This window comes from Apteryx rowi, unplaced genomic scaffold (assembly GCF_003343035.1).
Source record: "Apteryx rowi isolate R43461 unplaced genomic scaffold, aptRow1 scaffold_261, whole genome shotgun sequence".
Taxonomy (NCBI): Eukaryota; Metazoa; Chordata; class Aves; order Apterygiformes; family Apterygidae; genus Apteryx; species Apteryx rowi.
This window is the reverse complement of record NW_020448986.1, coordinates 479,840-503,772: the sequence shown is the minus strand read 5'-3', so window position 1 is coordinate 503,772 and position 23,933 is coordinate 479,840. Positions and strand designations below refer to the sequence as shown.

Sequence of the window (23,933 nt, the reverse complement as noted above, 5' to 3'; positions counted from 1 at the left end):
GATAACACATTTATTTCTATATATCCATCTAATACCTCTCACTCCCCCTCCCCACAATCAGGAAAAAGTCTTCCTATAGGATCAATTCTAAAGACTGAAGATTCACTACTAATAGACAGAGTAAGAGCTAGGAAGCAAACTTAAGATCCTACACTATAATTTAATAAAGCACTTTGAAACTTTTCTGTACCAAAATTTATGTTTCATGTTAAAACAAACATTCTGGGACATATCCCCTAGTTAAAAAAAATGAACTAGAACATTTTGGGGAATAACCTGACATGTATTCTTTTGCCACAATAACTTAACAGGTGTTATATACTGCATACATAATACGTAATGTTATATTAATGTTATGTTACATTAATACATAATGTTATATACTGCATACGTAATGTCCTCGAGGAGGGAAAAAGAGAGAAAGCTTTTGCAGAATAGCAAAAAGCTCCATCTCAAGTGAGCCTGAAAAATTTTAGAATCAGGCTGAAGCTACAAGGAGATCCATAACTGGATGTGTGAGGTGGGAGACTACCTTATGGAACTTGAGCAAAGGCTAAACCTACAGTTTATTCCCTGAAGGCAAAATCCCTAAGTAATAAATTATTTGGACGCAGGCATTCTTTATCTATAACTTTTTTCAGCTCTCCTGAAGCAGCACTCAAACTACAATATAAAGAAGCATCATTTCCCAACATAAGACAGACTGCACCTGGTCAGACCAAAAGATCCATTTAGTCCTGTTTCCAGCAGGACCCAAAAGTAAGTGTATGAGGAAGAATATAAGGACAAAGTAAGCATGCAATGATCCCTCTCTAGAATATTCTCCAAGAGTTTGCAGCTCTGGAACCTCATAAGCCAGAGATTAGGCCTTTAAACAAACTCATAAGACGACTCCACGGTGATGATATATTCACCTCAAAGCCACAGACTTTCAGCATTCAGTGGTAAGGAACTCTGCAGGTTCACATTGCGTGTTTCACCTCCTTTTACACTGAATCTGCCAGGTCTCACTGATACCTTTTAGAAAAGGTTAACAGACATCAGCTATTCACTGTTACTTATCTTATTAGCCCCTGTTTTTCCAGCCACTTCTTTTCCAGGTGGAGTCTGGTTGTTCTGTAGATAGTCTTCCAATATTTGATCCTCATCAAAACTTTTAATGTTTTAGTTCTACAATATTCTTCCGAGATAAGCAGACCATATCTGCAGTATTCAAGTTGCAAGTGTGCAAGGTATCCACACAATAACATACTGCTTTCTACTCTCTATTCATTTCCAAATAATTACTAAAATTTAATTTGCTTTGATTATTGTTAGATACTGAGATGACATTTTCATCAACTATAACCAAGATCATTTCCAAGCAAAACTCAGAACTCAGTCGATCACTGTATATTCAAGAGTTGGGATTCCTCCCTGCCTTCCCTCCATGTGCATGTGTGTGTGTGTGCATGCGCACGCAGGCATGCACAGTGAATTTTCCCTTGTTTTATTTAAATCTCATAAGATGTGCAGTTCTTTAAAGTCAGCGTTTATCTTTACATACAGAGACAGCAGCAGCAAATTGCATCACCTCACTATTCAGCATTTCTTCCAGACCACTGATGTTCTGGAACACATGGAATTAGTATGAGACATTTTTGGTTCTATGTAAGCATGCAGACACTAGTCAGATTGAAGTCCAACAGCCAGATGATACTGTAGACCGATCTGTCTACTGTTTTATGACCAAAACACAAGTGATTAAGAATCACTTCTGTATAAAGTTAATATAGCTGCATGTTGCCAATCCTATCATGCTCATTTTTCAGAAATAAAATGAAAATTCACACACCAGCTAGGCTGAATATCAAGCTCCACTCACCTGTAACAAGAAACAATCTGTGATACCCATACTGCAGTTAGCCCATCAAGTCTTTAATCATGACTGTAGAATCTCAGAACTATTGCATGAATTAATATGTTTTTTCCCCGAGAGCACTAACAGAATGGCATGCATCCTTTTTCCAGGAATGAAAAATATTTGAGGCTTTATTGAAAGCGCAACATGGAAAAGCTAAACCCCTAAATTAAAGAAATGCCTTCTTAAAAAGGCAACATGTCCAGCGTTTGAGAAAGCTGTGTGTTGACATAAGAACACTGCACCTTTGAGTGCCAACAGCAATCTCTTCTTTCATCTTTCACTTTTATGGTAAACACAACTCAGAGTTGGCAGTCCAAGTCTTCACCATTTCAAATTTAAAAACTGCTTCCATGCTTCCAGGTATTATTTCAAGGGGTCCTGAAGATACTATTGATAAGATACTATTCAAGCTCACTCTAAAAAAAAATGGTAGAGCCTATACCAATTAGGTACTGAAGGGACTGAAAATTCCTGAACAAACAAAACAGATCCCATGGATAAATAGTGGTGTGTAGCACTGGGCTGTGGGAGGGATAAAGAGTATATCAATCCAAAAGCCATTCCACACATAGGTCCCAGTAGTAACCTGGGAAAGAGATATCTGAACATAAAAAAGGAAAAGACCCAAAGAGCCAAGAAGTTTAAAGGGAAGGACAGAAAGGCAAAATACCCTCAAACACTAAAATTAACAATAAGTAGTATTTATTTTCTGATGTTTTCCTTTGGTATGTGGGTAGTGTATGGAAATTCCTGACAAAGGCTTTTTTTTTTCTTCTCCAAACTTTCCACTAAATTCCAGTACAAACAGTATTTCAATACAAAATATAAGCATAACAAGATCATTTGGTGTCAGCCCTACTCAACCGCATCAAGGCTGTGTTGGGCCAAGATCAAGGTAGTAAGCACTAGCATGTAATAACCAAGTCTCAGAGAAGGGTGCTAACCTGTCAGATCAATGCTTGTGATCAACTGGTTTTAAAGTTGGGCTCAACTACAATATTTTAAGGGGGGGGAGGGGGAAGGGAGGGAAGAATGAAGTTTTTCCATTTCCAGAGTTTAAGCTAAATATAGATCAGCTAGAGTTCATTTCAGCTGTAACCACTGAGTAACAGAATACAATACAACCACTGAGTTACTGAATACAATTACACTGTAGTGTGTTTTTGTGCGTGTGCGTACACATACACACATATATGTATGTATTTATTTCAGGCTGGAGTGTTTAATTTGCTCTTTATCATCTCAGAAGACCCGGCTTAGACAAAATTTTCATTTCCTGTTGATATTACCACTTTTTGCATAAGAAGTGCCAGTCAAAGAAAGAGAACAAACAGATAAGCTGTTAGAGCAGCAACTACTGTCACCTCACCAAGCTAAGAGCTAAGAGTTTCTCAATAGTTTAAATGCCAAGTTGAAGTCCTGTAATTCATGCATGCTAGAATTCCCTCTGCTGCTTCCACCACTGCAAATGCATTTGGGATAAGCGGTAAATATTTCTTTAATTATCTGACTCAACTTTTCCAACCAAATCTTCACTATACACTAGGTACAGGCTAATTGACCCTACTGAGAAAAAAAAAAACCATACAGTAGTCTAAACAAGTTCTCTATCTTCCTTAACACCACAGAACACTTAAAAAACAGACTTTACAACAGAAACTGAATCAAAAGTTAGCAGTTATAAAAGACTGAAACGCATACGTGAAAAACAAACATACCACTCCATCTGCAATAGTCCAGTCTGCACTACTTTCATATTTTTGCAGTTGCTTTTCAAATAGTTGTGCTATGGCTCGATGAACAAGTTCATACTGCTCCTATAATGGGTTACCAGATAAAAATTAGTGCATGCGATCCTTAAAAAGAATGATGGTATATTACCTATCATATGGTAAGATCCATTGTAGAGCAAACTATTACCTTTGTTTGCACTGCAGAATGCCTTTGTGTCCTCATTTCTTGTATTAAATTAAATACATTGAATTCTTCAGGTATTTTCTGAAATATAGAAGTCAATTATATTGACTTAAATGTTTGTCAGAACAGCAATACTGAAGGTGCCAAATATGCAAAACTGTATTTAACTTTTCTAGATACAGCCAATCCATTCTCTCCCATCCAAATCTACTCAACGTTGTTTATAAGAACAAATCTCCTCCTGAATGTTTTTAAAAGCTTGCTTTACACCAGATAAGAGCATTTATAGTATTTTGAAAATGAAACATCCAATGAAAGCATTAATATGACACTTCAACGTTACTAATGCTTCATAACCTAAAAACCTCAGAATGAAATTATTCCTGTACATTTGAAACCTGGGGGGAGGGGTGAGCTGCAAGATTAAGTAAAGACTGAAAAAGTTGAATTCAAATTCACTTTATATTGAAATATATTCAAAAACAGAATATTTGCAAATTTACAGTGTCTTTTTTAAGATAACTTACAGTCAAAGGAAAGTAAATTCGTACTAAAGCATGACTGATGAAACTATTCATCCAACTTGACAAAAGAATTTTGGAATGTGTTAGATATTTCACTATTTTAAAGCATTTGGAAGCTTTCTTACGCATTGTTATGAAATGATGGAATGCCACAAATTTGTTCTTTTAAGATTTCTTACCCCAGCTTTAAGCAAATTCCATGTATAATCTATGGCACAGATGGCTCCTGTTCTTCCACACCCTGCACTATGAATATAAACAGTTAGGTTGTTAGAATTATTTTGAATGGTTAAAAAGACACTATAAGTTTCACATTTCCGGAGTCCATGTGAAAACAAAAAATCGCTTCAGTTAAAATCCCTCAACCATGATTTTCATCTGGCTCAGTCTGACACTACAATATGCTTTAAGATCAAGAATTTAGCAGTGTAAAATGAAGTAGGTTAAGTTTTTAAATGCATAGCCAATTGGAATTCCAATTGTTAGAAATGTTTCTGTGCTGACATTTTTATTGTCTCTTTCCTCACACTATTATTAGTTACCACTGCTTCAATAGTAAGGATTTTGTCCAAGTTTAATGATAGACATGTTATATAGCAGAATAAAACATGTTTAAAGAGTCCCCCACTTCTGATTCAGTATATCTGTATTTTATATAACAAACTTAAATGAGTGATAAAAAGTCACAGTGAACTGCCACATTTATTCTGCCTAATAGCATGAATTTATCCATTTTATAGATAAAGAGTTATAATCCATGCATATTCATTACATTATAATTATACTGTTGTAGTAAACTAGCTCAACAATTTTATTGGTATTCAAGAGATGAACAGGACAAAGAAGTAGCTTTCTGTGCTAAACAAATTTCTTGTGCATTTAGACTTCAATCGCTTCTAATGGCAAGTTAAAAAAGCATGTGGCTAAAGACAGTAGATTTCTGTACAGAATAAGCAAACTTGAGAGTTAGCAGGTTCCTAACAATTTAACATTTCCAGGCTTATATATGAGAAAATTTGAATTCAGGCTAATATCAAATACTCTTGTATCTATGGATTTCTTTGACTGCTAATCAAAACCAGTAACATTTACTAACAGTTCCTTGCAGATACTAGTTTACACTGTAAAGCTTTGTGTTAACAAAGTCACAGCTACACTCAGTTCTCTCATCTGCAGAAAGAAGTGACTGCAATTCATATCTGAATGAAGACAAGCCAAAACCAAAAAGCAATAAAAAACAGTCTTATTGCTGGCAAATAACTTCTGACCAATGTTTTGAGACAGCTACAAGTTAGTTTTCACTACAGAGTGTTAACAGACATGCCAAATTTGTCCTGCGTTAGATATCTAAAGGTAAAGGCTACAGAGTTTTGAAGTTAGTTTCATTGCCTGAGTCCAAGGACAATTTTCCCTAGTCTATCAAGTCATTGCAACACCAAATGGTGCTAAAAACAAAAACAAGAAAACCCACTCAAATATCAGAAGGAAGAACTTTCCAGAGAAATTGTCAGAAATCGTGAATTCATCAAAAAAATTTCAAGGCAGTTTAGTTGCAGTCCCTCTGCTAGCCACATTTCAGGTCAGAGGTGGAACTGCTGCTCAGAAGCAGAGAATTCCCAACCAGAACCTACAGCCTGCTGATTAGGGTGACATATTAGAAGAAAGAAAAGTTCTTAGGTGGTGATGCACTTGGTGCTGCATTCTCCCATACAGAAAAGGGAGCCTTCATTGCTAATCTGATTTGCAATGATCTTCAAAAAGTTTATTTCATCCTAATACAGATTTAGATATTCAGCTTTAAGAATAGCAAAGCTGTTTCCCTTTCAAAAAAGGTAACTGTTTTCCTGGTATTCTGTCTTCAACTGAAGTAGCAGAGAAACTTCACCATGGCACAAGTTTTAAGGCAATGAGGAATACATAGCTTTTGAGCCAAGCTTTGACATGAGGAAATGTTCCTTTGTAGAAAATTGAAAATAACTGCAATTTAGAATTCAGCTAGTGTATCTTGTACCAAATACCTATACTTAAAAAAATATATATATTTGATACCTGCAGTGTATACAAATTGGCACATCTTCATGTTCCTGGTATTCTCTCATCAAGCTGATCATGTCCAGAATAGAATCAAAAGACGAAGGGACGTCATGGTCAGGCCAGTTAACATAATGAAATTGATAGACACTACGAGTCTCCTGAGGAGTGGAGGGGGGAGAAAAAAGGTGTTAATGATAATGCGTATTGGACCATTTTGTATGAGATAAATATTTCTATGAGGATTCATTTTTTGCATAACTACTTTGGAAGATCAAAGATATTTACTGTATAAAAAAGTTACAGCTTATATCACTTGAGAAACGAAAGGGCAACTTGGAAGTGGTATTTTGAGTACTGCTAATGTTTAAGCAGTATGAGATATTTTACAGAAGTGGTGAAAAACACCACACCAGTATGCGTGTTAAAGGACCCACAATGTTGCACTATTTAAAAAGAGTCTCAGGAAAAAAAAAGGGGGGGGGGGATTAAAAGATGTCCCTACAGTCTTAAACTGGGAAAGGGTGATAGGAAGGGAGAAGACCACCGTGAAAGGTTCTTTTTCCAATCTTATTCCAGTAACTTATATTGGGGGGGAAAAAAAGTATTCTTTGATAAGTTTGTCAGATTACAAAATAAAGTTGAAAAGAAAAGGGGAAGGGGGAAAATCAGGACATACCCAAATTTGGACCCCATTTGCAACAGAAGTAGGTATACTTTTATTCTAGTTACTTCATGTTACAACAGCACTAAAGACAAGGCAAAAAAAAGACTTTAAAACACACTAGTTATTGAAGTACCTGAATTCCTGCAAGGACTAATTAAACTGTCTTTATCACCATTATCCAAACTCTCCACAGTAAAACTAGCTTTACTGCACATTTCCCTGCTGCTGTCACACCTCTTGACCCTAGTATACCTTTAGAGGAACGCACCAGAGAGGCAGAGTATGAACTTTCTGATCCTTAGAGGTAACAAGTTTCAGGACCTATGCTACCTTCTGCTGAGTTATTAGAGACTCAACATAGTGGGTCTTTTGAGCATGTGAATACAGATCACATCTTCAAACTGAAACCAGTATTTCTGATGCTTTCGTCAGACCTGCGGAAGCACTGTAGCTAGTAAAAATAGAAGAGAAAATCCAGTCTAAGTAAATAAACTAAAAAATCCAACTGATTATGTAAAACCAATAGCATGCAGAGAAGTTACAACTATCTAATAAGGCCTGCTCAGAATCTTCATTTAATCATATTTAAAAAGAGTAGAATGGTGATTTTTTTTCCACGTGTTGAACTGACAAAAAATAATTTCTACATTTATCCTTTTCATACAGAAATTAATAATAAACAGGAAACATCATAGTCCTTTTTTACAGTCACTTTTTAAGAAGGAACTTGGTGTTTTAGCTAAAAAAAACATCTTCAAGTTTCAAACTGGTTTTCCTCCTAGAAATGTTAACATAATATTATCATGTATATTTATCATGTAACTCCTTTTTAAGTTTTTGCATAACATTTTGTATGATATTCCATTGAAAATTTCATAGAAGGGACAAAATTTCATTATTCTTAAAAAAAAAAAAAAAAGAGAGAGAAAAAGATGAACTTAAAAGGATATTACCTTATGCTACAGATGTGCATTTCCCTCCCTAGCTGAAAGCCATACTTAGACTTCTACAAGAGGAAAAGGCTGTAATTCAATACCAAAGAGCATGTTTCACTTCTGCAACATAAGTCCTTTTCCAAGAAAAGTACGAAGCCCACAAACACCCTGAAGCAAATTTGCTCAGGTAAGTCTGAAGAAATACCATTTTATCAGCTGCATAGGTTGAACATCCACAACATATCTTGTTAATCCTTTCAAATACCTTACTCCTTAGAGGAAAATAAACTTTGGGCTCTTTACTAAGATTGAAAGCATAGTACTAACTGTAGCTTTTTATTGCTTCTTTGTTTTTGTGTAATACAGAGGCATCCTATAAAAGTTAACTGAACAGAACTCATTGAAATCAAGTAGCTGAATATCATTTGCTAGTATAGTGTATGCAAAGCAAAATATAAAAAAGCTACAGTAACCAGTTCTCATGAAGCTCAGATGTTAAAAACAAGATTTAGGTTCTGGTTAGGGATCTTTTCAGTTTTGTATAGGCACACTACTTCAACAAATGTTGCAAAGACCACAGTTGTTACTATGCGGTTAATTGTTGCTGTCTGTAAAAGGTTTCATAGCATGAGTTATGAGCATTCAAAAGACAAATAGAAATGAACTGCTTAAATTCATGTGACTTATTGGGAAGACTTAGCAAGCTATTGCAGACAAAAATTACCCCAAAATAGCACCTCATGAAGTAAACAGTTTTCACAAACATTATAGTCTCGTTTACTGAAATGGAACAAAACACTGCTGAAGAAAACATAAGTGAGACTAACTTGTAATAAATCATTTTTAATATAGGATGCCAATTCAAATTATAGATATTCCATAAAACAGTCAATCTCAGTATTTTTTGCAGGACAGGTACCTTTACAGTTAATTTTTAACAACTGACATTTACTTTCCAGAAAAATAAATGACCATCTTAAATCAGATATTTAAGTTCAAGTTCACAGGAAAGGATTAAATCATTTATTTTTACGAACACTTATGTGCAATGCAAGTGATCTTATTTCACTGAACAGATGGCATAATCCCTTTTCACAATTTAATGTACCTGTTACTCAGTTTTTGAAGAAGGTCTAATATTTTACAGTAGTTTTTTCTGTCATAGGATTTTAACCAAGTTGAATGAACTCTCTTACTTCCAGAAAGAGACTAGTTATAATCATTTATAGCTTCCAAATTAGCAAATACTGAATTCTGAAGTCTGAGTTCACTATTTAAAATATAATTCTACTTTGACCCTTAAGTATATCACACAAATTTTCCCCAGGCGTCCCCTGCAAAAGTTCATCAAGCAAAAAGACAGCGCACCTCAACTTAAACAAGAACATACCATGCTTTTTTTTATAAATATTTCAATTCTGAAAGGAATTAATTATGAGCTTAATTACAAGCTAGATTGAGAAACACTGGAAGATCGCTAAATTGTCATTCTTCACAGAATTGCAGAACAGTTGAGGCTGGAAGGGACCTCTGGAGATTATCTAGTTCAGCCCCCCCTGCAGGTCACTCAGGACCATGCCCAGTCAGGTTTTGAATATATCCAAGGATGGAGATTCCACAACCTCTCTGGGCAACCTGTTCCACCACCCTCACAATACAAAAGTGTTTTCTTATGTTCATGGAATTTCCTGTGTTTCAGTTTGTGCCCATTGGCTCCCATTCTGTCACTGGGCACCACTGAGAAGAGTCTGCCTCCGCTTTCTTTACACCCTCCTTTCAGATATCTAAATGCATTGATAAGATCACTCCTGAGCCTTCTCTTCTCCTGGCTGAACAGTCCCAGCTCTCTCCTCATATGAGAGATGCTCTAGTCCCTTAAACATCTTTGTGGCCCTTCACTGGATTCACTGCAGCAGATCCATGTCTGTCTTGTACTGGGGAGCCCAGAACTGGACACCGCACTCCAGACATGGCCTCAGTGCCGAGCACAGGGGAAGGATTGCCTTCCTCAACCTGAGGGCAATGCTCTACCTAATGCAACCCAGAATACCATTGGCCTTCTTTAACACAAGGACTCATTGCTGGCTCATGTCTGAACTTGCTTCATTGGTATTTGTCAATACAAGTGTACGACTGGGCATCAGAATATCCTTTAACATCATAAAACTCTCTTGTCAATAAATAATGTCTGTGGGGTGAGCTGTAACAAGTATGTATATTTTACCCAGAAGGATGCTGACTGAAGGAAACAGTATTTTTGACAAGTTTCATTTAGTTTGTGGTCATAGTTTCAGTTGATATAAACAGTAAAATTCAATCTTCACAGAAGCTTTCTTAGTTGTTAATGCATGCTATTAAAGACCATAACACAGCTTTGGCTAACCAAGAATATAAATAAGAACAAACAAAATAAGTAGTTTCATATTTTTGCTTCTTACATAGTAAGGTTACTTTAACATTATTTTTAAGCTTGATGATTTACAGATGTACAGAATCAGCCTCTAAACAACAGGCAAGGAACTTTTTGAGTTCCCTCGGTTATGCGCCACTTTAGATAACTTCAAACAAGTGTTAAATCAAAGTTGAGAGCAGAAGTTCCCAAATACTTACATTTTGAAATTCAAGCAATAATGTTCTAATGAAGTAGTCTGTTCTTGCTTGCTCAGCTTCCTAAGTTAGAGAAAATAGTAATGAATGAGAACAGAAAAATATACAGCACATGGGATGTAACTGAAACTCCAAATTTACACTCCAGTCCTTTTCTTTTCTTTTCTTTTTTTTTTTTAAAGTTCCCCTGTTTTTATATCTATGATTTGCCCAAAAGGTAGGCAATCAAAATGTTAATTTCAGAAGAGCAGCAATTTACTTTGCTGTACACAATATATCCATGAAACAGTTTACTTCTACTTAAAACAAAAATGTGGGTTCTCAATCCAGTAAGTCTCTACCCTCCCTGCTCATGAAACTGTTAATAGAACTTTGTAATAGTATTTCGAAATACTTCTCTTCCGTTATTTCTCTGTACATTAGTTTCCTTTAGATATCCTTTTACAGCCATCCTTCTATAACACCTCTGTTGTATAAACTTCAGCTTCTTTTCTCCTACCACTCTAAAGTCTCATGATATCCCCTTTCAATTTTTTCACTTTGATTATTTTAAAGCAGGGATGCATCTGAATAGACCATTAGAATCATTATTTTGGTTGTTGCCAAAAAGCCTAACTTTTAGGCTCCCAGAATTTTCCGATCCACTTTTGGAGGAGCAGGTAATGTTTATACGGTATACACCAGGCAATGTTACTGTATTTAAAACATCATTAATTCCACAATTTGAAGATCTCTTAAGTGTTACATCTTTCCACAGTGAATTTAAGAGATTGCATACAGGCCTTAGTGTGCTCCTTTCTTCCACAGGGAACTTATTTTCAATCAAGAAAACAACTGCTTGTGACACATTGCAGGTTTTAAGTAGATTACTGCATAGCTAGCAGCAACATAGTCCACATATACCACTGGACCTAATGGTAAGACATGCTAAACTACAGCAGAGAATAAGTCAACTACAATGTACATTCAACCCCTGTTCTTAAATACTGCTGCAGCATTTGCCAACTATGAGACCACCACCCACTAGGTGCAGGGCAAAAGAACAACAAAAAAGTCAATTTTCAAATCAATTTTTATGGTAGAAAAAAAGTACTCTCAGCAGCATAAGACTCAATCTGGTGAAGGTATGCTTTTTTGACAAGGGGCACTTGAAATGCACTAATTCTTATTGCACTGGCTTTCAAGCTAGGATTAAGAACAGCTTGATGAGCTGGCATGCTAGCGCTTTCCGAACACATCAAAGCGCTTCAGCCAAAAACTAGCAGCAGCTCCTGTCCAAACCTACATATTTTTGAATTAAGGAGAAAACAAAAGAGTTTTGAGATTCAGTTAGGGGTTTTCAATTCCACTGCTTTGAAATAAATGGACAGCTAAGACCAATCGTGAGCTCAGGTGTTAAAACTTCACAGCAAGATCGTTTATACCGATTAGATGATTACACTGGACACTTTCGTGTCAGCTTTCATTCATAACATAACAGCATCTAACAACCCTGACAGAAAACACTCAGAAAATCTTGTTTCTGAGCAGTTCTATTTCCAGCAAAACAGCCTCAGTGTATCTAAGACTCATACCAAGTACCAGCTGAGAGTGCGCTGTGGGGTCAGCAGGTCAGCAACAATTGCTCTTTTTCATACGTTCCCATTCCTCCCTTATGGCTCACACTGGCACATGTCTGGTCTCAAAATGAGTCTGTACAGGAAACTGCACTGGCTGAAAACTAGCCCAGAAAATTTTTCATCTCCTTTTTTTGGTGAAAGTACCACCAATTTTGTGGAAGGGATACCATCAATGGGACACTAACAGCAACACATAACAAGAGAAAAATCTTCCTCACAGGCATGCAATATTACACATTAATGAAAGCAAACGAGCCAACAAGATATGTTAACTAAGTGCATTAAAATATACTACTGATTCTCTGTGGATTGAAATGCCATAAAGAAGTATTGAAATAGATAAGGAGAATATAGTATTACAGCTGCTCTACCAAACTGTCAGGATAGCAGTAAGTGCAAATTGCTAAGGGAGACTACAAAGGCTCATTGTCTAAATTAGCCTCAGATGAAGAACAGAACATGATAAATTGATACCTTTTTAAATTTCTGTAGTGATCCTGGTAATTATGACCAATGAGCAACTTCTGACCTCCTAACTTGCTAGCAACAACAGCAGAATCACCCACTTGGCTTCAGTAAGATACAATGAAAGAGAATAACAACAGCATTTTGAAAAGGAAATCTTGACCACCCACCTTTGAAGAAATTAATGAGCATGGAATAAAAGTCATCCCACAATATCAGGGACACATCACAGCCCAACAATATCATTACTGAGTTTTTCTGCATATTTTGACAAAGCGTCTCAAAAGCTCTTAGGAAACCAAATCCTCATGGCATAAAAGAAAAATTCATCTTGTGGATCAGGTAAGCAGCAAAGTGCAAGAATGAGTGGTCAATTTCCACAATGGAGAGTGGTTGTTACTGATATCCCACAAGATCAGTGCTAGGATCTACACTTCAAAATAATAATTAGAAAACTGGAAAATCTGAAGCAATTTTGTTGAAGCTGAATTCTTCATTGAATCTAAAGCTCTTATAAATGATAACTTCATCAAGTCAGTGGCAAGCAAGGAAGGTGTTAGGAAGATACAGCTGTATCCCGATTCCTGCATTATCATCATTCCATCTTAAAAAACAAACAGACAACAGAAGTGCAACAAGGATATTCAGATGGATTAGGAAAGGCTAAAACTAAACTCTTGAAAAAAATTAATAAGGAGAGGAATAAAAGCAAATATATGAGTCAATAAAGTTCATATGGATATGAAGAAGGCAAATAAGTTGCATCTGTGATTTCTTAGAACTTAAACTAGGAAGAACCTGATTAAATTACTTGAAGTGTCAAGATTAAAAATAAAGATAAAAGGAAGAGTTTTTGTTGAACATGATGTTGCACATGCAAGAAAAAAAATGACTGAAAACCTAAAGCTTATCAAATTCATGGTCCATTGCATTATAAAATGCTGATAATCCAGAGGCAGCAAAGTAAGGAAGTCCTGCTGATCTACAAGCTGGCAACAAGTACAAGAAAGGCCATCCAATACACAATCCATTTCCTATCCTCTTTCCTAAGGTATGTGTCTACCACTGAAAACAATGTGACAAGCTGGATGGACCTTGGTGTGATCTAGAAGCAAAGTCTTGATGCAATCACAGTTCCAAAAGCCAGAAGTAGGACGAACAGACAGCAAACATGTTTAAAACAGGAAGGAACAAAGATGCACAGAGACAGGGACAAAGGCACTCGAATGCAAGTCTAAGAAACAACACATACATGCATACTTAAGAAACACTGCTCATAGGCTCCCACATTTATTTTGGTGTCTATGCTCCTTCATACTTTATCCTCATCCATACCCCAAATACATCACATGCAATGAAGTGAACTTCTGCTGCTATTTAAGTGGTCCTCAGATGAAATGGTAATTGCACCATGACTTTTTACTTTCCAGCATTCTCTACAGATGACTGCAAAAGCTCACTGGGGTTTCACGGATTATACTCTCATGTAATCCTGAGATGGCAGAAGTTGCCGAGAGAAGGATTATTTTGAATTCCTTACTGTGCTTGGTGTAGAAGATGCATAGAATCATCCACAGTCCCTCCTTCCTCATATTGATATTAATCTGCCAAAAATCTTAAAGCTACTATTTACGAGCTAGTACCAAAACTGGAAGAGGATGTAGCAATTACGCTCAGAGATATGCTCCTCCTGAAACTACTTGCACAAGATGCAATGGAGACAGTCATGTTTTCCATCTTTCTGGAATCATCTTGTAGCTTGTTTAAGCAGTTACCCCAAGGAATTCTCCAGGAAAAGCTTCAGACCACATAGTGATCTGCTAGTCATTATTGTTTTGCTTTAGAAGTCAACAATACGAGCAAAGGAAGTATTTTCAAATAAACATGAAGATGTCAAATAGAAATAATTTTTAAAAACTTAGAAGTCTAGTTCTCATTTTCTCTATTTATGTTGTTTGTTTTTAATTTCATGTAGCTTAAAGAAAATATCCTATTTAAGTGTCGCTCATTTGCATGTCCAGAATGTTTAAGTCATAGCACAACAGAGAAACAACTGCATTAATATTATTTAAATCTTGAGTATGGCACAGACATTCAAAACTACATTATATAAAGCTGAAGAAATTACACATAGGCAGATACAAAACCAAACAACATAGGTTCCCTACCTTTTTTAATGGGACAGAGCTTTCAAAAATGCATAGGTTAGATCCACACATTGTTTTCCTTAGAAGCTTGGTGTAAAATTTGGTACTGAACAATTAAAAAAAGCATTTGTTTTGTACTACAAGGTCTGATATGAGATGAATAGTTATTTTAAGTTGCGATAGCATTAAATCCTTTGCATTCATTAAAGCTCTATACTTACACAAGAAACATGAAATGGTCCAAAAGTTACAGCTGATTCTCCATACAAAGGCCAATAACGTTCACATTTTTTCTGTTAAAGCAAAGAATCCTAATTTAATTCATGTATTATATTGCAAGATAACTAACAACAGAAGCAGAGCAGAAGAGTTGATAATCTCTGATTCCTTATTCTTTCTCTTCTCTTTGGTGCTTTTCCTTAAGACCTGGCCCTGTGATTGCTAAACGAAAGCTGAAATTTTTCTAAGACAGCAAGATGTCTTTTCTTTGGGTATCAAAGGGGGGGGAGGGATCAGAACCAGAAGAAGAATCAACACATCCAAAAGAGTCTTTTTAAAATTTGGACGTGAACTCTATGACTGCCTACATATGTGCAAGCATGCATCATACAGAGGAAAGGTACAAGAGCTAATTCAGTTTTTGTGCAAGTTCACAGAGGTGTTAATTTTGGACCATATTTGATCCCTCCTGAGGTCTTAAGAATTTAGGAGAGATTTTAAAAGGCAGATTTTTCTTCCCCAGTTGCAATTAACAGAAAATTCTGAAGGACTCAGGATTTTGATAATCAGACTACAACCCACAGAACAGAATAATTTCACAGTGATATGACCCGTAACAGATCATTAGCACAGTTCTGTATGCAAAGATGGGTGTATATTCCACTAAAAAGACTCCTACATAGCAATGTAAACACTATTACCAGAACACAGAATCAAAAAGCAGTTGCTTTCATTATTTTCTATGCATACAAATATAGATGGTAAGTATTCTCACTGAATCTGGCAAGATCATTTTTCTAGTTATGGATTTGGCACATGAGCCTTCACAGGTATTAGCATTCGTCCTAGGTGGGCAACGATCATTTACTTTTCTATTTAGTATACATACCCTTCCCATTTCAAATTCTCGACAGGCCATTACAATTATCTGAAAAGAAAGAGGAAGATACTAGAAGTTAGCTGGATTTAGATCAAGCAAGTTCACATAGCAAAAGCCCTTTTCCACCCAAGCAATCACTGACTTTCCTCAACTGGCTACCTTAGAAGAGGCCTATAATAACAGGGTTTTCTTTCCTAAAGATGCATGTTCTTTTAATTGTAAAATAGTGTCCAAGTTTTATCATGCAAAAAATAATCCACAACACTAGTACACTATCTTAAATCTACTGGACTTCATTTGAATTCACTGCCATCTTCTATGGACATCTTATTCATTTAGTAATTTTAAATTGACTGTGCACTTAATCATAAAAACATGGAACCATTCACTGACTGTAAGAAAACACAGCTATATCTGGTAAAGATGACACAGACTGCTTAAAATTGATGCAAAAATCTATTTTAGAAATGAGAATCGAATTTCTTTTAAGTGAAGTTTTCAGGTATATTAATCTGAATAGCACAACAAAAATGTACTGAAAGGTAAGCTATTTGTTTCAATAATAAGCAACCACAACTTAAGTGCCTGGTAAAACCCAAAACCAAACTATTTTCAGAAATAAAAATTTGTTGCACATATCCAGTTTTAATAGCATGTATATGTTAACAATGTATATGTAACAATAACTGTTAAAACAGATGTAGAATATATAAACCAATGCTTAATCCAAAATTAGCATAAGTAGAAAGGAAGGCTTCTATTTTGTTTCAAATGCTAATTCCATCTGATCTGGTTAGTCAACATTAAGTTAGAGCAATAAGGTCTTCCTACAGGAGAGACTTGATTCAAGTACTGAGCTATTCATAAGAGTGCATGATTATTTTACCGGCAGTTACTAACTGAATATATAACATTAATGATATACAGATGCTATTTAGATCATGAAATTAAGATTTGAGAATAACTTCTGCTAAAAATGGTAAGACTAAGTCACTGTCAGCATTCTTGGTATCAATAGCCAGCTCAGACTAAAGACACACAAACACTTTTCCATGAAATCAGGTAATACCTGATTTTGGGGGTGGGGTGTTTAAAGTAGGTACTTACGGCAACATTGTATTCCCATATCATCCTCCAGAAGTCTATTACTGTATTTGCTAATGGCCCCTGGGTAGCAACATATGCTTTTGGCCCATGTACTCCCTAGGATTGCACAAAGGAACAGGTAATATTTATAAAGAAAATTTATTTGCATTGAATAAAAGTCTTTAGCTTATAATTAAGTAAAATTAGAATATCAATCTTTCAATCTGACAGAAAGGGCGAAGATGAAATATGAATCCCATTTAAGTTAATGGAAATTTTGCTGGTGATTTCAAGTGGGTCCAAGATTATAATAGCTACATTGCCTCAAGAGACTAACAGAAAATATTAACTTAATATTTTCTGTATGTTCCAATTGCAAAGATTCCCTTTAAGCATGCATTGACTTCTTTATTACCCAAATGTCTAATGATCAAAATTTGGAAGTACACTTCCTGTCAAATCTTTCTGTTAAAAAGCACCCCCATGAACAAATTTAAGTTCCCCCCTCTCAATAGTACCACATTTAAGAAATCCACTGTTTTAAAATGTATGTTTTATATGAAGCTTGAAAACATTTCTGTTAATATGTGTTCAGCTTTTCAAGCCAAATATTTAAGAAATGAGATTTACAGGAACACTTTTTTCTATGTAAGCATTAGTGCTAGAAGCAGCATCAGAATAAAACTACAGGGAAAGTCCAAGAAAATCAGAGAATTCACACTTTGAAATTGTATAAACAGGAGTATAACAGTTTTTTAGCCAAACTCTGATTTGGTTATAAGAACGTTAAATACAATTCCATTGCTACGTTTCCCCGGAACAGTCAGAAATGCATATTAACATATATGCTATATATAATTTGTCAAACACCTCATTTATGATCTCTAAAAACAGCTTCTCTTCTAAAATCTGTTATTTTTAACAGTATGTTTCAACAAAATCATATCTGAATTTTGCAATTGTATAAAGTTCCAATTTGATTGTCTGCCAATTGAAAATGAAATATTTTATACTACTGAAATTAGAATGTAAAGACTGCTTTATACATGGCATCGCATATGAAAATTTATTCAAATTGTACTAAAAGAAGTCTTCCCTCACAGCTTTGAACTCTTATCTCAGACTACAATATTAAAACTGCACCACCCTGAAATAAAAGCTTAAAAAGGGAATTTTAACACATTTAGATTTTAATACACACCTTAATAAAGTTTGCATTGATGTAGTCTGAATCTTGTGGAGGAGTCTTTAAAGTTAGTTTAACCCGGCTGTGATCAACTAAAAGAAGAAAACACATTGTTTTTTTTTTAAAGGAAGAATTACAAGATGCATTAATCCCTATGTATAACAATAAAATGTATTAATAGGACAAATTAACCCTTGAAAAAACTGTTTCCATGAAGATAAGCCATAGAAACACCCAGCCAGTTAATGAAATTAATTCTGGGTAAGCCAGCTCAGGTAGTGACAAGCAGAGGAGCTCCTCCTGCTATGTGCTTCTGACGCTCTCTGACTGCCAGAGAAGCAGCTACTGGAATTTCAAGAGTGATTCATGACAATGAAGAAAAATTCAATTGATCAGAGCAAAACTGTAGTTACACAGTATTAACAGAGATCATGATAGTCAGTATTAAAAGCAAGTTCACTATGTCCATTTAAAGAAAGCAGAAGGAATACAAAAATGCTGCACAGCTGAAGCAGCGGGCAAGTCTCAAAGTCCTGCCAAGAAGAGCCCATCAACTATTACACAGTGAAACATGCACTAGGCTTATTGCTTAGGCACAGACACACACCTCCACCTCAAACACTAGGCTTGGGGCTTCACCGGGGCACAGTACATGTCATTTCTAAACTAGAAACAGTGAATACCTGTATTTAGAGGTTTGTGAAATTTCACATTTCTAGCTCAAATCATTAGCAATTTTCTCAGAGAAAGTTTTCCTATAAAAACAGCAGATCTTCGGAGACCAAAGCCCTCGGCAATCTTTTAAAGATATCCTTTCTTGTTTGTTGACAGAATCAATTAAACAGCTTGGAATTCTTTTCTGTAGTGAAAATTAGCACAGCTTCACACAGCGGCACACTGACAGAGGGAGAGCAAGAGGTTAGCAGGTTTGCCAGTCCCTCCACCTCATTTTGACACCAACACTTCCTAGCTAGCACAAAAAAGCATTATAACTATATGCTAAAGGTTGCTTTAGTTAATTTAGCATTAGAATAATTTGGAAATCAAGAGCAAAAGTTTTCCTGTAGATTTAAATAAGGTAACAAAGGTATCTGCGGAAATCCAGCAATTTCTGTTACTTTCTGCTCCTAAGGTCAATTCCTCAACCACAGAACAGCTGCTGAAAACTCCACTAGGATTTCAATTAAAGAATAAACATAAAGAGAAGGTCTAATCAAAAAGAGGAAATTTGGTTGGGTGGGTTTTTTTGGCAAAACATCACCAGCAATAGAGGAGGGAACCATGCACGCAGGAGGTACATGCTAAGAGTTATCCCCACACCAAAAGCTCTTCCAAAAAGCTTTGCGATAGTTGCTTCAAAGTTGACATTTTCTGCCAGAGTTATAGCATTAAAAAAAAGGCAAGTGTTACTATGTAACACTTCCTGAAAATGGACAAGTGTAGAGGATAAGAAAGCTCACAAATCTGTCTTTCAAAAGAAAACTTAATTTTCAATAACGGTCTAGAGAAACTCTTGAGAGTGTATTACAGTGTAATATGTATTATCAAATACATAACATAAAAGCATGAACTCTTTGCAAGTATGCATTGATGTCACAGACTTAGTACTAGAAGTTATACTGATCTGCCATTTAAAAATGACAGTGCTGGGCTCTTATCCTCCCAGCACAGTAGACCTAAAATCCTAGAGCAGTTTCTAAAGTGGCAACGTTTCTAGCCTTCCTTCATCTGCCACAGCTCAGCTCTTTTTTCATTCCAAATCAAGAATATAATTCTCCAACAGAGAAATGCCATTGCAAGTTCTAGGTTTAAGAATAAGAATAAATGCTTGGACATTTATATACAGCTTAATGACTTGGTTCAGAATTACAAACTGGTCCCTTCAGGTAATCAGTGAGCAGCATGTTTAATTTAACTAACATTTAAGATAGTTTACTAAAAATTGTAATATCAACATGCACATATTTGTTTACTCTAAAGCCAGTATTGAGTTAGTATGGAGGTACCAGTCCTCTCTGGTAGCAGTAATAGTTTCTGTTGAATATAGAATTAATCTTTGAATAAATTACATTTAAGTTTTCGTATGTATTTTTGCTTCTTTATAAGGAAATAGGCAAAAAATCCTCCTCCTTCTTCCTCATCCAAAACATTTCCTGGTTTTCATTTCAGTAGCAAACCTGGTCTCCCGCCACATGCTTTTGGACATTTGAAGATATTCCCACCTTAACTGAAGACACACCTTCAATTTTTCTCACTGTCAGATTTGAGGATTGCTCATTTTTCCCACTGGGATCCATGTACCTTTCAGATTCCAATGCCCCAGGTTTTATTTATATGTAAATAAATTTAAAAAAAAAAACCACACCACTGGTTGTCCTGATTTTTTAGTGTAGTAGCTATTAAGTGTCCCACTGATTTAGCCAAAGTACTACTAAGATTCTGTTGTATTGTTAATCATCTGCTAAAATTCCAGCATGGAAGAAACAGAGCATAAAGGTATGTTAATATACTGTTATCAATACAGGGGAATCTCAGTAGCACTGAGTGGCTACTACAAAGTTCTTTCTGCCCATCCATCCCTACAGGAACCGCAATTCCAGCTTTTTCCAAAAACCTATCAGAGGTCTTTTGCAAGAGCCTAGGTCATCACCAGTCTGGACTACCTCAAACCACACAGGGAACTTGCTGAGTCCTGGAGATGCTTAAGAACATTGATGCTGCTGCTGCTGACATACTAGAAAGAATTATTTTTCCCCTCTAACCTCAGAAGAGCCTTAAGTTTTCATCCTCCTCACCATTTTACATGGCAAACAAGCTTATAGACATTCTCCAGGGGTTAGAAGAGTTCAACAGACATTAGTCTCACTGATCCTTTGCGTTTCAAGGCCACTTCTGTTCATGCCTGTCCAGTAGCAATGCATGGCCTTTTAGAAGGTTCAAGTGGCTTTTCTTTCAAGAAGGACATGCTTCCGCCAAAGTATCTTCAAATGATAAGACAGTTTCCCCTTTTTTGACTCCATCCATTTGAACACTATTCCCCACAACTTAAAAAAAATTAATGACATTCACCCAGTCTGCTGCTGTTGAGCTTAGTACCACACTGCTCTTTAACAAGTAATACATAAGAATTACAGACTTCAGAACAATATCTATGCTTTGGCTAAAGTTCTTGTGTCTTGCAACTGTACACGTCTGCTGCCTACGTACAACTTGCTGTAAAATCTCTAAGGGCAAATACTGACAATGTTGGCATCACTTTAGTTTTGGCTCCTATAAGTTCATCCTCCAGGAAGGAATGAACATGTGCCTTTCCTTCTCAGTGTGGCAGCAAACGCTATGCCCACCTTGTTAAATATTCCTGAGGCCATGGTTTGAAGGCAAAGTTTATTGCTGAAAGTGTTGCTCCAAGCTCTGATAAACAGTGAAAATACCAGAACTAGAGAAGCACAGCACACAGGTGTACAATAATCTAGAAGACACAGTAATTCACTGCAGTTCACTGCCAGAAAGCCTCTTGAAAACAAAAGCTAAGTATATCTAAGACCATTCTGAACTTCAAACAACAACCCCAAACCTTCTTACATCTGTAGTTAATGCTGATATTTGCTTGTTTTCATTATACCATGAATATAATGATCCTAAGCTAGAGCTGGGGGACAGGGAGGAATGTCAGGCACCTGGCTGAGTTCTAGAACTCCTTTGAGTCAAAATTAAAATGACAGCTTGACATGGCTTGGAGACCTAGCAAACTATTTATCTTTAGATGATGGCTCTCCTAATAAAATATACAAATGTTCAGTTACTTTGCCTTTCAAGTTAAAATTTCTATAAAAGTTATTTTTCAACAGATTATCACCAAATTTGCCTTTTAGTAGAAAACAAAAAGTAAAATTCACAATACATTAAGTGTAACAAACATTTTCCTTTATTCTCTATTAACACATAAATCAGACTCACATGGTAATATGTCCTTATATCTATTCTTTTTAACATTTTCTTCTTTTTCTCCAGTGGCTGTTGGGTAGATCTTCTCTGTTCTGTATTTTGTTGACAATCTTCTTAACCTCTGAAATAAGATATTTATATTATGTTTTCAAGTCTTAAGATAATGGAAACATCATTATGTATTGCATCATTGATGAAGTATAAGCAGATCACTCAAAAAACCTCTTCTCTCCTTTTACAATATTCACCAAGATATATTTTTAAAATCTTATTATTTGACACATTCAGCTCTTCAGCAGTTAGGACCATCTGGAAACTGGCTCTATACAGCAACACACATGGAACCTTTGAAAACCCCTATAGCAGCAGTATGGAATACTGCTGTATTCTATATAGAAAGTGCACTGCCCTGTTAAGGAGTAACGACTGCATTAGGAATACCTGTGAGAAACTGAGAAAAATCTGTTACTCCCCAGAATACTTGCAAGAACAGCACAGATCAGGTTGGCTCAGGAATAGCTGTTATCAGCCAGTATTTTGCTCTAAAGCTCATGGCTTAATAAATTCACGTCTAAGCAGAATCGTGCTTTTGACAGGCATCAGCTCCTAATACCCAACTGCTGCTGAGTTTCAAGCTCACACAAAGTGCCTGGGTCACCCTGCCTCACAGGGACAAGGTATTCCCAACTAATACTTGGGTGACAGGAGCTCTCTTGAATTCACAGTATGTCCGCTTTTCCCCCTCCACTTATTTCAAATTCTGAGTGTACAACAGTCAAAGCCAATAAAAATGAAATCCAGCCCTTCCCTTCTGGCAACCTAGAAAATACCAAGAGCAATACAGCTTTTTTTTTAAATCCTACTTGTACTAGGCATTTGTAATATTAAACCAAGGAGGAAGTAAAAGCAGTGTATAAAATCTTTATGAAAAAGAAAAAAAAAAAAAAGAAAATGAGGAGCCAACCCTGCTTTTTATTGTAGATTGTACAGACATCCAGATTTAAAAAGGAACTTGACCTCAAAAAGTAAGCGCCAGCTTCCAGCTAAATCTAAGTGGCTGCAAAAACAACCAGCTTATTGACACTACCATGGTGATGGTATCTAAAGTGATCAAAAGCAAAAATAGAAAGTAGCTTCCAAGGAAGTTTAGGCCATCCAGTTAGTGGTGTCTCGCACAGGTAGAAGGATAGAGCTTACGTCCATCTGTCCCCCCCATCCTTGATCACTTGACATGATCTTTAGAAATGTAAATACTTTTTAATCACAGACTATGGCAAAAACATACAGGCAGAAGGACACTGTAAGAAAGTAAAACCTGACCAGGTTTCCTCCTGCATTCTTTCAAATCTACCAAAAAATTTGGGAGACTCACTGCACTCTTCAATTTAAAAAAGGAAAAATGAGTTGTTAATTCAAGTTTCCCAATAATTCTTCCAGCAAAAATGGAAGATGGGAAGAAAAAAAAAACACCACAAATTCAGCATTTGATAGTGTTTTGCCATAAGTACTATATTAAATTTGTCTTGATACAGTGAAAAATAAACCTTTTGATGCAAATCCAGATAAGAGAACTTTGCGTGAATTTTGTTGAATAATTTGTATCCAACAATTTTAAGCTGGGTATTCACAGAGCAAAATAACAAAGGCAAGGTAAAATAGAACAGAGCAAATCAAGAAGTACCAGTTTTCAGACAATTTCTTTACCTACAATAAAATCCTACAAGAAGAGGAAGAAGTCACTGAATGTTAAAAGGAGTGACAGAATTAGCACTCAATTTTTTTTCCTGGGATTCACTACTTTT

The 23,933-nt window shown here is 36.0% G+C and overlaps 1 protein-coding gene across 3 annotated transcripts in view; it reads right to left on the bottom strand.

Annotated features, from left to right (window-relative positions):
* The window catches only part of PTPN12 (protein tyrosine phosphatase, non-receptor type 12), a 49,608-nt gene extending 27,356 nt beyond the window's left edge, over window positions 1-22,252 (bottom strand). Inside the window, exons 1-10 of one of the 3 annotated variants that reach the window (XM_026067698.1) lie at window positions 22,144-22,252; window positions 18,202-18,278; window positions 17,022-17,117; window positions 15,924-15,962; window positions 15,037-15,108; window positions 10,588-10,647; window positions 6,394-6,536; window positions 4,524-4,590; window positions 3,824-3,901; window positions 3,622-3,720 (exon numbers count right to left, since the gene is read on the bottom strand). In XM_026067698.1, coding sequence (XP_025923483.1) covers window positions 3,622-3,720; window positions 3,824-3,901; window positions 4,524-4,590; window positions 6,394-6,536; window positions 10,588-10,647; window positions 15,037-15,108; window positions 15,924-15,962; window positions 17,022-17,045 — 582 coding nt within the window. In that variant the 5' untranslated portion in view covers window positions 17,046-17,117; window positions 18,202-18,278; window positions 22,144-22,252. Of the gene's footprint in view, window positions 1-3,621; window positions 3,721-3,823; window positions 3,902-4,523; window positions 4,591-6,393; window positions 6,537-7,310; window positions 7,494-10,587; window positions 10,648-15,036; window positions 15,109-15,923; window positions 15,963-17,021; window positions 17,118-18,201; window positions 18,279-22,143 lie in introns of those variants that run through there. The other 2 variants (XM_026067696.1, XM_026067699.1) reach the window with 2 other exon arrangements.
* Between the last annotated feature and the right edge of the window lie 1,681 nt (window positions 22,253-23,933).